General features: G+C 41.8%; 1 protein-coding gene across 2 annotated transcripts in view; it reads left to right on the top strand.

Moving 5' to 3' along the window:
• PDE8B (phosphodiesterase 8B) overlaps window positions 1-13,562 on the top strand; it is a 142,123-nt gene that overhangs the window by 111,941 nt on the left and 16,620 nt on the right. For both annotated transcript variants that reach the window (XM_077759902.1, XM_077759901.1), the window contains exons 12-16: window positions 3,931-4,007; window positions 5,456-5,620; window positions 7,652-7,697; window positions 8,135-8,270; window positions 9,168-9,366. In XM_077759902.1, coding sequence (XP_077616028.1) covers window positions 3,931-4,007; window positions 5,456-5,620; window positions 7,652-7,697; window positions 8,135-8,270; window positions 9,168-9,366 — 623 coding nt within the window. The remainder of the gene's footprint in view (window positions 1-3,930; window positions 4,008-5,455; window positions 5,621-7,651; window positions 7,698-8,134; window positions 8,271-9,167; window positions 9,367-13,562) is intronic.

Raw genomic sequence — 13,562 nt, 5'->3', positions numbered from 1 at the left:
CAGAAATAAATAAAATCAAAACAAACAAAAAAACCCCAATGAAACTGGGAGATCGTTCTTTGAAAAGATCAACAAAATTGATGAACCTCTAGCCAAACTCCTAAAATTTAAAAAAAAAAAACCTCAAAATCAGAAATGAAGGAGGAGAAATAACAACCAACACCAGAGAGATAGAATTATAAGAGAATAGACTCAAAGTTATTGCCAACAAACTGGACAACCTAGAAGGCAGATAAATTTTTAGAAACACAGAACCTTCCAAAACCAAATCAGAAAGAAATGGAAAATTTGAACAGACCAATTGCCAGCAAGAAAATAGAATCAGTAATTAAAAACTCCCCCCAAAACAAAAGTCCAGGACCAGATAGCTTCATAGGTGAAATCTACCAAACATTTAAAGATGAGTTAATACCTTTCCTTCTCAAACTATTCCACAAAATCAAGGAGGAAGGAAAGCTTCCAAATTCATTCTGTAAAGCCAGCATTACCCTGATAGCAAAATCAGATGCAGGCACTACAAAAAGGAAACTACAGGCCAATATCTCTAATGAACTTAGATGCAAAAATCCCCAACAAAATGTTAATAAACTGAATCCAACAATACCTTAAAAATCATTCACCACAATCAAGTGAGATTTATTACTGGGATACAAGGAAGGTTCAGCATTTGCAAGTCAATCAGTGTGATACATCAACAAGAGAAAGGATTATAAAAATAAGATGGAGAAAAAGCATTTAACAAAGCACAACCTCCATTTATGAGAACCCTCAACAAAATTTAGAGGGAACATACTCAACATAATAAAGGCCATATTAAAAAAACCCACAGGTAACATCTCACTCAATGCAAAAAAATTGAGTTTTTCCTCCAAAATCAGGAATGAGGCAAGGATATCCAATCTTAGCACTTTTAATCAATATAGTACTGGAAGTACTAGCCAAAGCAATAAAACAAGAAAAAGGAATAAAAGGCATCCATATTGGTAAGGAAGAGTAAAACTTTTAATATTTGCAGGTGGCATGATTCTATATGTAGAAAATCCACAAGACTCCAGGGGCGCCTGGGTGGTTTAGTCGGTTAAGCGTCCGACTTTCGCTCAGGTCATGATCTCGCGGTTCGTGGGTTCGAGCCCCACATCGGGCTCTGTGCTGACTGCCAGCTCAGAGCCTGGAGCCTGTTTCGGAGTCTGTGACTCCCTCTCTCTCTGACCCTCCCCTGCTCACGCTGTCTCTCTCTCTCTCTCTCTCTCTCCTAGAAATAAATAAAACATTAAAAAAAAAAAATCCAAAAGACTCCATCCAAAAACTAGATCTGATAAATAAATTCATTAAGATCACAGGATACAAAATCAAAGTACCTAAATCCTTTGCATTTCTATACACTACTAATGTAGCAGAAAGAGAAGTTAGGAAAACAATCTCATTTACAATTGCACCAAAAATAGAAAAATCCCTATGGTGAACTTAACCAAGGAGGTGAGAGACTTGTACTCTGAAACTATTAACCCTGATGAAAGAAATTGAAGGTGACTCAAATGAACGGAAAGATATTCCATGCTCATGGTGGGAGAGCAAGTACTGTTAAAAACGCCTGTACTGGGGCACCTGGCTGGCTCAGCCAGTTAAGCGTCCTACTTCAGCTCAGGTCATGATCACGGTCCAAGGGTTCAAGCCCCACATCAGGCTCTGTGCCTGGAGCCTGTTTTGGATTCTGTGTCCCCCTCTCTCTGACCCTCCCCTGCTCACGCTGTCTCTCTCTCTCAGAAATAAATTTTTTTAAAAAAATTAAATTAAAAAATAAATGTCTATATTACCCAAAGTAATCTACAGATGTAATAGAATGCCTGTCAAAATACCAACCACATTTTTCACAGAACTAGAACAAATAATCCTAAAATTTGTATGGAATTACAAAAGACCCTAAATGGCCAAAGCAGTCTTGAAAAGGAAAAATAAGAGAAGTATCACAATCACAGATTGCAGGATATAATACAAAGCTGTAGTAATCAAGATAGTACACTACTGGCACAGAAGCAGATACATAGATCAATGGAAGAGAATAGAACCCAGAAACAAACCCACAATTATATGGCCCGTTAATCTTTGACAAAGGAGGAAAGAATATGCAATGTGGAAAAGACTATCTCTTCAACACATAGTGTTGGGATAACTGGAAAGCTACATGCAAAAGAGTGAACTGTACTGCTTTCTTACACCATACACACAAATAAACCTCAAAATGGATTAAACACCTAAATGTGAGACTTGAAACCATAAAAATCCTGGAAGAGAGCAAAGACGGTAATTTCTCTGACACTGACTATAGTAACATTTTTCTAGATATGTCTCCTGAGACAAAGGAAACAAAAAAGCAAGAATAAACCATTGGGACTAACACCAACTTAAAAAGCTTTTGCAAAGGAAAAGAACCAATCAAGAAAACTAAAAACCGAGTGAATGGGAAAATACATTTGCAAATGCACATAGCCAATACAGGGTTAGTATATAAAATATATAAAGAACTTATACAACTTAACAACAAAAACACAGTCTGATTAAAAATATGCAGAAGACATGAAGACATTTCTCCAAAGACACACAGATGATCAAAATACACATGAAAAGATGCTCAACAGTCCTCATCATCAGGGGAAAACAGGTCAAAACCACAGTGAGATATCACTTTACACGTGTCAGAATGGGTAAAATGAAAAACACAAATAACAAGTGTTGGTGAGGATATGGAAAAAAAGGAACCCTTGTGCACTGTTGGTGGGAATGCACATTGATGGGGCCACTGTGGAAGGCAATATGGAGCTTCCACAAAGAATTACCATAAGATCCAGTAATTCCACTACTGGGTATTTATCCAATAAATTAAAAAAACACGAATTTGTAAAGACACGTGCACCTCTATGATTACTGCAGCATTATTTACAATGGCCAAATTATGGAAGCAGCCTAAGTGTTTATTGATAGATGAATGGATAAGGAAGATTTCCCAGCTGTAACAAAGAATGGAATCTTGCTGTTGGCAAAAACGTGGATGGATCTAGAGAGTATAATGCTTAAATGAGTCAGAGAAAGACAAATACCATATGATTTCACTCATGTGGAATATAAGAAACAAAGTAAAAAAAGATACTCTTAAATACAGAGAACAATCTGGTGGTTACCAGAGGGGAGGTGGACTGGGAGGTATGGGTGACAGAGGACAGGGATTAAGCTTACACTTACCACAGTGAGCTCTGAGTAATGTATTAAATTGTTGAATTACTATATTGTACACCTGAAACTAATAGAACACTTTTTTTTAAACTATACTGGAATTTTAAAACAACAAAAAATTTTAAAAATAAAATTAGAATTACTTAAAAATGAAAGTTTCTGTAGATCTGATCTAGAACATCACCAGGTTCTGGGTGTTAAGAATATCGAGGCTCAGGGAGGTGAAACGCCTGGCCCTAACTGATACCGAAAGCACTTTCATCTGTGCCTCCCCCAACCAGGAATCACTTCTACTCTCCCACACTGTCCTCATCCATCCACATGGCCAGAAGCTGGGGACTAAAAGTTAGGAACTATCAAAATTGGGTGTTAGTGATTTATAGGAAAGTGAGTGGGGTATATTAGGCTATTGAGATGGGGCCTCAGGACCCCATTAACCTTCTCGGAAATTTCTTTTGTGGAACTAGGACTCCTAAATCCTGCCTGCCAGCAGAGTTCCAGACCCAACCACCCTTTCTAGACAAGTAGTGGCTGACTTCTCAACCTTTTAGAATTAAAGGATGGGTGAATCCTTTGCTTTGTGCAGGGCACTGGGAAGTAGTCTGGTGAGAATCAGGTCCCCAGCCTATGAAGGGCTCCTTTGCTATATTTAGCCAAGCTGAGCCACCAGAACCAGATATAACTGTATTTACTTCTCCCCAGCACCAAGCCTCCAGAATCGTCGCTATCCATCCATGGCGAGGATTCATTCCATGACCATTGAGGCTCCCATCACAAAGGTGAGTGGCAACTGCTGCCTCTGCTCTGCAATCAGGACTACCCAGCACTGGGCTCATTTCTAGAGATAGACATGATGAATGACTTGTCACTGATACCAACGAGTTTACAGTCGGGTAGAGTAAACAGATATTAAATAAAGACATAACTAATAAATTCATAGTTATAAATTAAAATGATGGTTGGTGAGGAAAACAGTGTTCTAAGAGAAAATCATATTACAGTTCTATTTACATTAGGTGAGGTGATCAGGAAGAGTCTCTCTCTCTCTAGAGGAAATGATACTTGAAGAAACAACTGAAGCATCCAAGTCTGTTAAAAGAAGAGGTGAGAGAAGACAATTCTAGGCAGTAGGCACAGCAAGGGATGAAGCAGAGAGGTGAGAAAAGGGGCGTTGGAGTATTTGAAGACCTCAAAGAAAGTTCAGATGGCTAGAGTTTGGAAAGCAGAGGGGAGAAGATGGTGACATGCAGCTGTAAGGAGGGGTTCATATTTTAGTTTCTATGCAGTGGAAACCACTGATGAGTTTCAAGTAGGGGGGAGACATAATCCAGTGTGTTTATGAAAAGCAACAGTCAGCTGCCATGCAGAGAATGGACTAGAGAGGGCAAGAATGAAATAGAAGAGGCGGGTTAGGGGGCTTTTCTAGAGTTCCAGGCAAGAAGTGGTGGTAATTGTACTAGAATTAAAGCAATGGAGTTAGAACTGAATAGATCAAGAAATATTTAGAGGTAGAATCAATTTGACTTGGTGATGAATAACATTATCAGGATGACAGGAAAGCTCTTTGTCAGCTGGGGCCATCCAGGTTCTGAGTGGGAGCACAGGCAGATAGAAGTTTTGTTTTGTTTTGTTATTGTTTGGTTTTTGTTTGTTTTTTACTCTAGTGTAAAAACCAGAGAAGAAGCTCTTGTCCTTCAGTCTTTTGTTCCATTTGTTTCCTTGCTTTGGGGAGAAGGGAGCAATACCATGAATTCAGTTTTGGACATTTCAGTAAGATATTCCAATAGATATGTCAAGTAGGTAATTGAATTATACAAACTTGAAGGTCAAAAATGAGTTCCAGCAGGGATGTAAATTTGAGAATCCTTGGCATTATGGATCATGTGTGTCCAAAGTCATGGGAATAGCTGGGCTCTGGAAGGACTGTCGAGTGAGAGAAAGGCCCTGCACCCTCTTCTCTTGAGGAGCTCCAACCTGTGGAAGACAGCTGGAGAAAGACAAGCAAAGGAGCTGGAGAAAATGTGTTCTCCGAGGTGGAAGAACCACCGGGAGAGGGTGGGATGAAAGGCTTGTTGCAGTAAGAAAGGAGTGGTTCCGTGAAAACACTGCTCATTTTGAACAGTAAAATGTCTCACTATTTGATTTCTTTTGGGTTGCAAGCACATGTATGACTTTTGGGAATTATAATCCTAATATCCTCAAATTTATTCATTCTTTATTTCCTTAGGTTATAAATATAATCAATGCAGCCCAAGAAAACAGCCCTGTGACAGTAGCAGAAGCCTTGGATAGAGTTTTGGAAATTTTACGGACCACAGAACTGTATTCCCCTCAGCTGGGTACCAAAGATGAAGATCCTCACACCAGTGATCTCGTTGGAGGCCTGATGACCGTGAGTGATGAGAAAAAACCAGAAATGCAGGGAGACAACACTAAATGCCCTTTAGAGCACATATAATATGTAACATATAAACTGTTGCGTATAGTTGCAGAAACATCCATTGTGGGGGCTAATATCAGTATAACCAGAAGCACCTGCATCAAAATTTCTGGACCAGATGTGTGATATAATTCAAGTATTTCTCGAATTTATCTTTCCATGAAGCTAACTGACCACAGTCATGGGAGACAGTCCTTCAGAATCCTCATTACAATAAGGAGTAAAGAGGCGGTTGATTGAAAGCTAAATATGCAGGACACGGCCCTTGTTTACCTCTTTCCCTGACCTGATACAATATTGGATTGAGGCATATGGGTAGGTTTCCTTGGACTAAAGGCTTTTTATATAATGAAAGGGTTTGTACTTAGATTACAGCACTAGTTCCCAAAATCTCAGCTCTGGAATCCTCTCTTTAAAAAAAAATAGTTCCATAGAAGTTCCCTTTATAATTCAGTAAAAGCAGAGCAGAGCTGTTCTGGCTCCATAGGGGAGGCACCCAGCACACCAGTACCACCGCCATTTGTAATCACCAGGAGTAGCCGATTTCTAAGGACTTGTGTGTTCTAGTGTTTTGCTATGATCTATTTGGCTGTAATCCCCATCTATCAGCAAGTGAAGCAAAAGAAGAAAATTCAGATTACTCATTTTAGTCCTTATCGGAGGGTGAAGCTCGAAGGCTTCTTGGGAGAAAAACAAACTCCAGGAGTCACTTACCAGTTTGACTTGGCAGGTTTCTGTCTAGCGCTGTCACCAAATGCTGAGTGTTGACTGGCTTTCCCGTCAGTTCTCCTGTTCTTGCAAAAGGTCTTTGGTGAGCCTGTAATTTGAGTGATTTTCTGTTCCTTTCCTGTCCCTGGCTGGCCTTCGTCATCCCCTCCCAGAGCAGTGCGGGCTTCAGTTCTGGAGAAGGCTGGCGAGGGTCAGTCAGGCGGGCTCCCGCAGCAGCACCACATTTGGAGGAATCTGGTTCCTGGAGCCAAGTCATCTGCCTCTTCCCTCTGTTGCCATACCGTCTCGTGGGTCGTGTTGTGAGGAACCAGTGCAGGATTCCACTTACTTTTATTTAGTTTTAGGGAAAAGGAAAAAAAGAAAGGCAGAGAAAAAGGAGAGGAGTGCCTTGTGATATGTACCTTAGAGGCAGGACAGTTGTAGCCATTGTTACCTACCTATTTATAGGATTTTAAAAATTCAGCTGTTGGCCTAAAGATCCAAGGTGTCGACTTCAGGGGAGCCCTTCATAAATACTTTAAACCTTAGCACACACTTTCTAGGGAGACAAATAAGCAATTATAAATGCTTTTCAAGCAAAGGTCTAAATAATTACATACTCAAGGGTGGAAACTAGAGGGAAGGAAACTGAGCTGCAAGAACATGAACAGCCTAGTAAATGGCACATCATTAGGATTCCTTCCACTCCCTTATTAAGCTGTCCCTCCAAAGATCTCAAATCCAGAAACTTTACTTTTGAAGGCTAATTGCAATGTTCATGTTACGAAGCAGAAAATACAGTTGGGGGAAAAAATTAGATATTGGTCAAAAATCAGCCCAACCTTTTTAAAGCTTTACATTAGGTCATCCCCAGGATGTGGCCCATGGCTTTGGTTTCCCAATTTTTAAACCTGAGAACACAAGAATAACTTAGAAGGGTAAGTGGGACCTCTTCAAAATAACATGCATCCAAAAGCAAGATCCCGTCTGTGATTTCATTGATGTGGCTTCAAGATGCCAGATGACAAGGATGCTGTGAGAAAGCAACAAAGGCAGCTCAGAGGTCAGGTGTGAAACCTGAATAAAGTCCTACCCATTTTACTCTCAATTCTCCATCTCCTGGGGCTAGTAGCTGTGGAAGGAAGAGTGTCCTCTGTCTTATTGATACTAGTATGATCTAGTTGGGAATTCCAGATTGGGTTATTCACGATTCAAATCTCTTTGTAATGGAAGAAATACAAAGTATGCTTCTAATAGTAGCTTTCTTTATTCCAGGATGGCTTGAGAAGGTTGTCAGGAAACGAGTATGTGTTCACTAAGAGTAAGTTGTCATCTGTCCACTTGTCACTGATAACCTGTCTCCAGCCTTTGCCTTCCCCTTCCCCAGTGCTGTGATTATTGTTTGGGAAGGGTCTTGGTGTGGCTTGCTTGTTGGTCTCATTGGAATTAACCATCTCTGTGGTCTGCATTTGAAACCAGATCTCCTAATTGAAATGACATCTCTGAGCACAGTCAGAATAAGAATTGCAAATCTCTGTACATTTAACCAGACAGCTAGATGGAATTATTTTTTTACTTTTATTTTTTGCTGGGATATCTTGAAGTTTCATAATAGAAGAACCCTAGAGTGAAAATCCGCCTATCCTTGGAAGTTCAGGACTTCCTTTCTAGTAGCAACTGTGAAGATGCTAACAAATGCTCGGGGGCACTCAAGATTCCACAATTAACCAGCCTCCCTAACCCCATCTGTTTGCTCAGATGTGCACCAGAGTCACAGTCACCTTGCGATGCCAATAACCATCAACGATGTCCCCCCTTGTATCGCTCAATTACTTGATAATGAGGAAAGTTGGGAGTTCAACATCTTTGAATTGGAAGCTGTTACACATAAAAGGTATGTGGCTTCTCTGGCTGCAGGTGGGGGAAGATTGATGTCCACGCTCAAGACTTTCGCAGCTGGAAACTTTGAGGGAGACGTGAGTTCTTGCCACAAGAAACTTCACAGGTTCTGCTTTTCATGCCTTGCTGGAGTGTCGCACAAGCAGAGAGACTGTGGCCTCTGAGTGAGCTCCTTTATGGAGACAAAGTGGGTAAGATGTGGGATTAGCCTGGTGATGACCCATGAGGAGGACATACTGAGTGTCCTTTCCACATTTATCCTGGTCATTCCTTTGTGCCAGTGAGCCGAGAGTCCCAAGTACTCTCGGCCCCAAACTTGTTGAAGCTCCACCTTACAAAATAAGTTTGAAAGTGCTACAGATTTGACTTTTGTTCCATCCTGTAGGCAGTAAGAAGAGTAACTCAGAAAGTCCTCTTTTATAGTAGGAGATGGCTCTTTCTTCCAGGGATGCTGGTCTATAGCATTTGAATGATTCTCACCTGTAAATCTAAGTAACATGGTCGTAAATGATAGGACTTTACTGACACCACTGTCCTTAGGCTCAGTAACTTCCTAAGGGGACACAGAGGAAGTACAGAGGTTATATGGAAGTAGAGATGGAGAGGGACTATCAGGGAACTTTTTTGGTTGCTAGAGCCACTGCAGGCCATCTGAGTTCAAGATAATATGGAAATCACTTGGACTGGCCACTATGAGGCACCTAGTTGTAAAGAAGTGACTGGTGAGGAGATGCTCTGTCTCCTTCTAATTCGGGGAGGGGATGTTTTTAAGCTCTTGTTCATGTGGAGTAAATGTCACAAGCAAAAGGCCTGTCTTCCCCCGTGTCATCAAAGAAAGCAGTTTCTAGATCAGTAAACACAATGAATCAGGGTTTGCTTTCCTGTTTTCCAGGCCATTGGTTTACCTGGGCTTAAAAGTATTTTCCCGGTTTGGAGTATGTGAATTTCTACATTGTTCTGAAACTACTCTGCGGGCCTGGCTCCAAGTGATTGAGGCCAACTACCACTCTTCCAATGCTTACCATAACTCCACCCATGCTGCCGATGTCCTGCACGCCACTGCCTTCTTCCTTGGAAAGGAAAGAGTAAAGGTAGAATTTCCATATCATGATCTTGTTAGTTACTTGCCTAGATTGGAGGTCCAAGAGCCCAATCTTAAAAAATATATAAGGCAAATAACTACTTATATGTATGCAAATTGCAGCCAGTCTGACAGTTCTTTGAGTTATCAAATTAACTATTCATGTTGGTGTTGTAAAAACATGGCCTTTTCCCCCAGCTCTGCCCTCTCGCAAATGCCTAAAATAATAATTGAAGCCACTGTCGCGCCTCCCTTACGTGCCTGGCTGATTCACGAACCCATTCTCCAAGTATTCACTGGGACCCCGGTGTGACACTGGATTAGAGGACAGGACTGAGTTATTACAGCAAAAGGTTACTAGGGTCTAGAGGTTACATTTTAGAACACAATTTGGCCTTTGGTATATTATAATCCAGACAGTAATGAGACATTCAGCATTCTACTAATATACATACGTATGTGTGTGTGTTTTTTGTGTAGGTGTGAGTGTGTATATCCTACGTTAATGACTTGCATAATCATTCTGAAGGAGTTCCACATGGGTGCTGATTTAGAGGACAGCCCTACATACACGCCCTGTTCAGCTGGCAAGAGATCTCCATCTCCCCTCCTTCCCAGCTACCATCACTTGCCGTGAAGCTTGTAATCCCTTTGCTACAATTAAAACTGAAGCTTAGAATGTAGGTGCCCCTGGGAGAAGTGCTCTATAGATACTGAAATTCCTCTCAGTCTGCAGCGGCCTGACATTAGATCATTTCCTTAGTCTTAAGATGCCGGCTACTTAGAAGAGTGATAGGGGGACAGGTAGCAGGAGCAGAAATGGCCCCAAGGTAGGGAAAGAGGTCATTTCCTTCTCAATTTGCCAAAAGCTGATGTCACTATTCACTTTTATCATCAACAAAGTAAAGAAGGCAGTCTAAGAATAATGCTTTTGAAGATTTTTATCACCTCCTTTTCAAAAAGGTGACCTCAGGCTATGTTGGCATAGCACCTTTCTTTGAGGAGCTAAGATACTTCCAGATTCCGCCTTCCTCCCTTTTACGCTGCGTGAAACCCTAGACAGCGGAGTCTGTGCACTGCCAATTTGAGGGCAGGATGTAAAGCATTAAGGCCATGACCAAAGTGATGACCGCCACTGCACTCTGCAGTTAGAGATGACCCTCCCTTAAGCAGAATGACTCTAGAAAAGTACACATTAAATGCTTGACAAGTCAGGGGACTCTTGGTCACTTTATCATCTCCCATGCTCTCCCTCTCCTAAGAATTTTTCTTTAGATTATGAGTTCTGCTGGCACATTCAAGATCTGATTGATTTCTCAAATAGCAATAGAAACAAGGCTGAGGCTGTAATTACTTAAACTTCCAAAGACATTTTCTGACAGTCTTGTCAGAGAACCAGAAAATGTAGAACTGCAAGGAACCTTGGAGAAGTGGGTGGAAGGGGCCCCTGAGCTCTGAGGTTTAGTCAGCAGCCCAAGACCGCTGGTTAGTCCACTATGAGGCACTTTCAGCAGGATTTACTCCTGAGGCCTCTTCTGCCGGAGCTGCTGCCGCTGACGAGAAAAGTCAGGAAAATGTGTTTTTACCAAATACCCATCTGTCACCCTGATTTCTTTATGCTAAGACTAAAATTCTTAATATCACTGTGGCATATAGCTCCACGCCCTCACCCAGCCCAGAGCTGACGTTCCCCTTGGGTTTGTCACAGGCACTGTCTTGTCCCTACTTTTCCCAGTTCCCAGGAACCACTGCAGCTAGGGAGAGCAGAGTAGCCAGCACTCTGTTGTTCAGTGGCTGTCCTCTGGAAGGAACTGTTGGAAAGGCTGATCTAAAAAGGCCACATTCTGGCCAGTTTGCCTTGGTGTGATCCAGATCTCCTGCCACTGGTTAAAGAAGGAAAAAGTGATGCAGAACTCTCTGCATTTCCAAAGGTCTGAAATTTCTCCTCTTGTGGGTTTGGTGAGGAAGTTTTCTTCCACAGACGGTCCCTACTCCCATAGTAGGAAGGGCCTTGCTTCTCCCATCTGCTGGTGGGTGGGCCCAGCCTTCTCCTGCCTCCCACTAAAACTAGCCCCAGGTTTAAATCCGTGTAAGCTGGAAGAAAATGCATGTCTTATCTAATGCCTCTTGTGTGGCTACTCCAGTTACTTGGGTCTATTTTCTGGAAAAAACTAAAAATGACTTGGCTTCAGGCTCCCAACAGGGTTGAACATACTCCAGGACCACTGGCTGCAGGCCCGAAGTTTGGGTCCCATGGGTCCTCCCCATCAGAGGAGAATCAGAGGAGAGCCCCACTGGGGCAGCTTTGGGTCCTAACTGCCCCTCCCTGACCAGAAGCAAAATGGGGCCAGCTTTTCTGCTTGCTCTGGGCATTAAAGAATCAGTCTCTGAGAAGAGCTGAAAGGAACAGCATCAAGTGCTATCCTTGCTCAGGAAACCTATTCATTGACTGGGGCCAAGCTAGGAATCCCCCACCTACTCCAGGAGGTCAGGGCTGGGCACGGAAATAGCTATCTTCTGGTAGGAACAGCTTTCAAGGAAACTTTGAGGGCTGAGCTTCAGACTCACTGCTCCCTTACCTGTTAGGGACAGCCTCTTCTTGGGGACCACTTTTCCCCTCACTCACTACCCTGCAGCCACAATGATGCTCTTTAAGTTTCCTGAATAAACCACTTTTTGGTTTCACCTCAGGAGCATCAGATAGGTGATTTCTGCCTGAAATTCTCTCTCGTCATTTTTTGCCTGGCTAATTTCTGCTTATCCTTCAGGCTTCTATGCTGAAGCATTAGAGGAGCCATCCCTGCCCCCCACCTGTGTTGCCCAATAAGGTGGCCATTAGCCAGGTGTGGCTAGTTTCCATCTAACAACAGTTAAATAAAATGAAACAATTCAGTTTTCGGTTGCTTTGGTCACATTTCGGGTGGCTAGTAGCTCCATGTGACCACGGTTTACTCTATGGACAGCACAGACACCATCACCACAGAAAGTTGAACCAACAGCACTGCCTTAAACCAGATCAGGCCTCGTGGTTACACTCTCCAGGCATCTGTACTTGCCTTAGCACTCCTCACAGTCAGTCACTTTTATTTTATTTATTTATTTATTTATTGGCATTTTTAAAGAGCTTTATTTTTTTAAATTACATCCAAGTTAGTTAGCATATAGTGCACAATGATTTCAGGAGGAGATTCCTGAATGCCCCTTACCCATTTAGCCCATCCCTGCCCCCCCACACCCCCCTCCCACACAAACCCTCCAGCAGCCCTCTGTTTGTTCTCAATATTTAAGTCTCTTCTGTTTTGTCCTCCTCCCCATTTTTATATTATTTTTGCTTCCCTTCCCTTATGTTCATCTGTTCTGTGTCTTAAAGTCCTCATGTGAGTAAAGTCATATGATAGTTGTCTTTCTCTAATGTCGCTTAGCATAATACCCTCTAGTGCCATCGACATAGTTGTAAAAGGCAAGATTTCATTCTTTTTGATTGCCGAGTAATACTCCATTGTGTATATATACCATGTCTTCTTTATCCATTCACCCACAGATGGACATTTGGGCTCTTTCCATACTTTGGCTATTGTTGATAGTGCTGCTATGAACATTGGGGTGCATGTGTCCCTTTGAAAGAACACACCTGTATCCCTTGGATAAATACGTACTAGTGCAATTACTGGGTTTGTAGGGTAGCTCTATTTTTAATTTTTTGAAGAAACTCCATACTGTTTTCCAGAGTGGCTGCACCAGTTTTCATTCCCACAAGAAATACAAAAGAGATCCTCTTTCTCTACATCCTCGCCAACATCTATTGTTGCCTGAGTTGTTAATGTTAGCCTTTCTGACAGGTGTGAGGTGGTAGCAGATTGTGGTTTTGATTTGTATTTCGCTGATGATGAGTGATATTGAGCTTTTTTTCATGTGTCTGTTGGCCATCTGGATGTCTTAGGAGAAGTGTCTATTCATGTCTTTTGCCCATTTCTTCACTGGATTATTTCTTTTTTGGGTGTGGAGTTTGGTAAGTTCTTTATATATTTTGGATACTATATCTGATATGTCGTTTGCAAATATCTTCTCCCATTCTGTTGGAGAACCTTTTAGTTTTGCTGATTGTTTTCTTCACTATGCAGAAGCTTTTTATTTTAATGAGGTCCCAATAGCTCTTTTTTGCTTTTGTTTCCCTCAGTTACGTGTGTGTGTGTGTGTGTGTGTGTG

Source organism: Crocuta crocuta, unplaced genomic scaffold (assembly GCF_008692635.1).
Source record: "Crocuta crocuta isolate KB4526 unplaced genomic scaffold, BGI_CrCroc_1.0 scaffold162, whole genome shotgun sequence".
Taxonomy (NCBI): Eukaryota; Metazoa; Chordata; class Mammalia; order Carnivora; family Hyaenidae; genus Crocuta; species Crocuta crocuta.
Note: the sequence above shows the minus strand (reverse complement) of the source record. Positions and strands in the feature narration are given on the sequence as shown.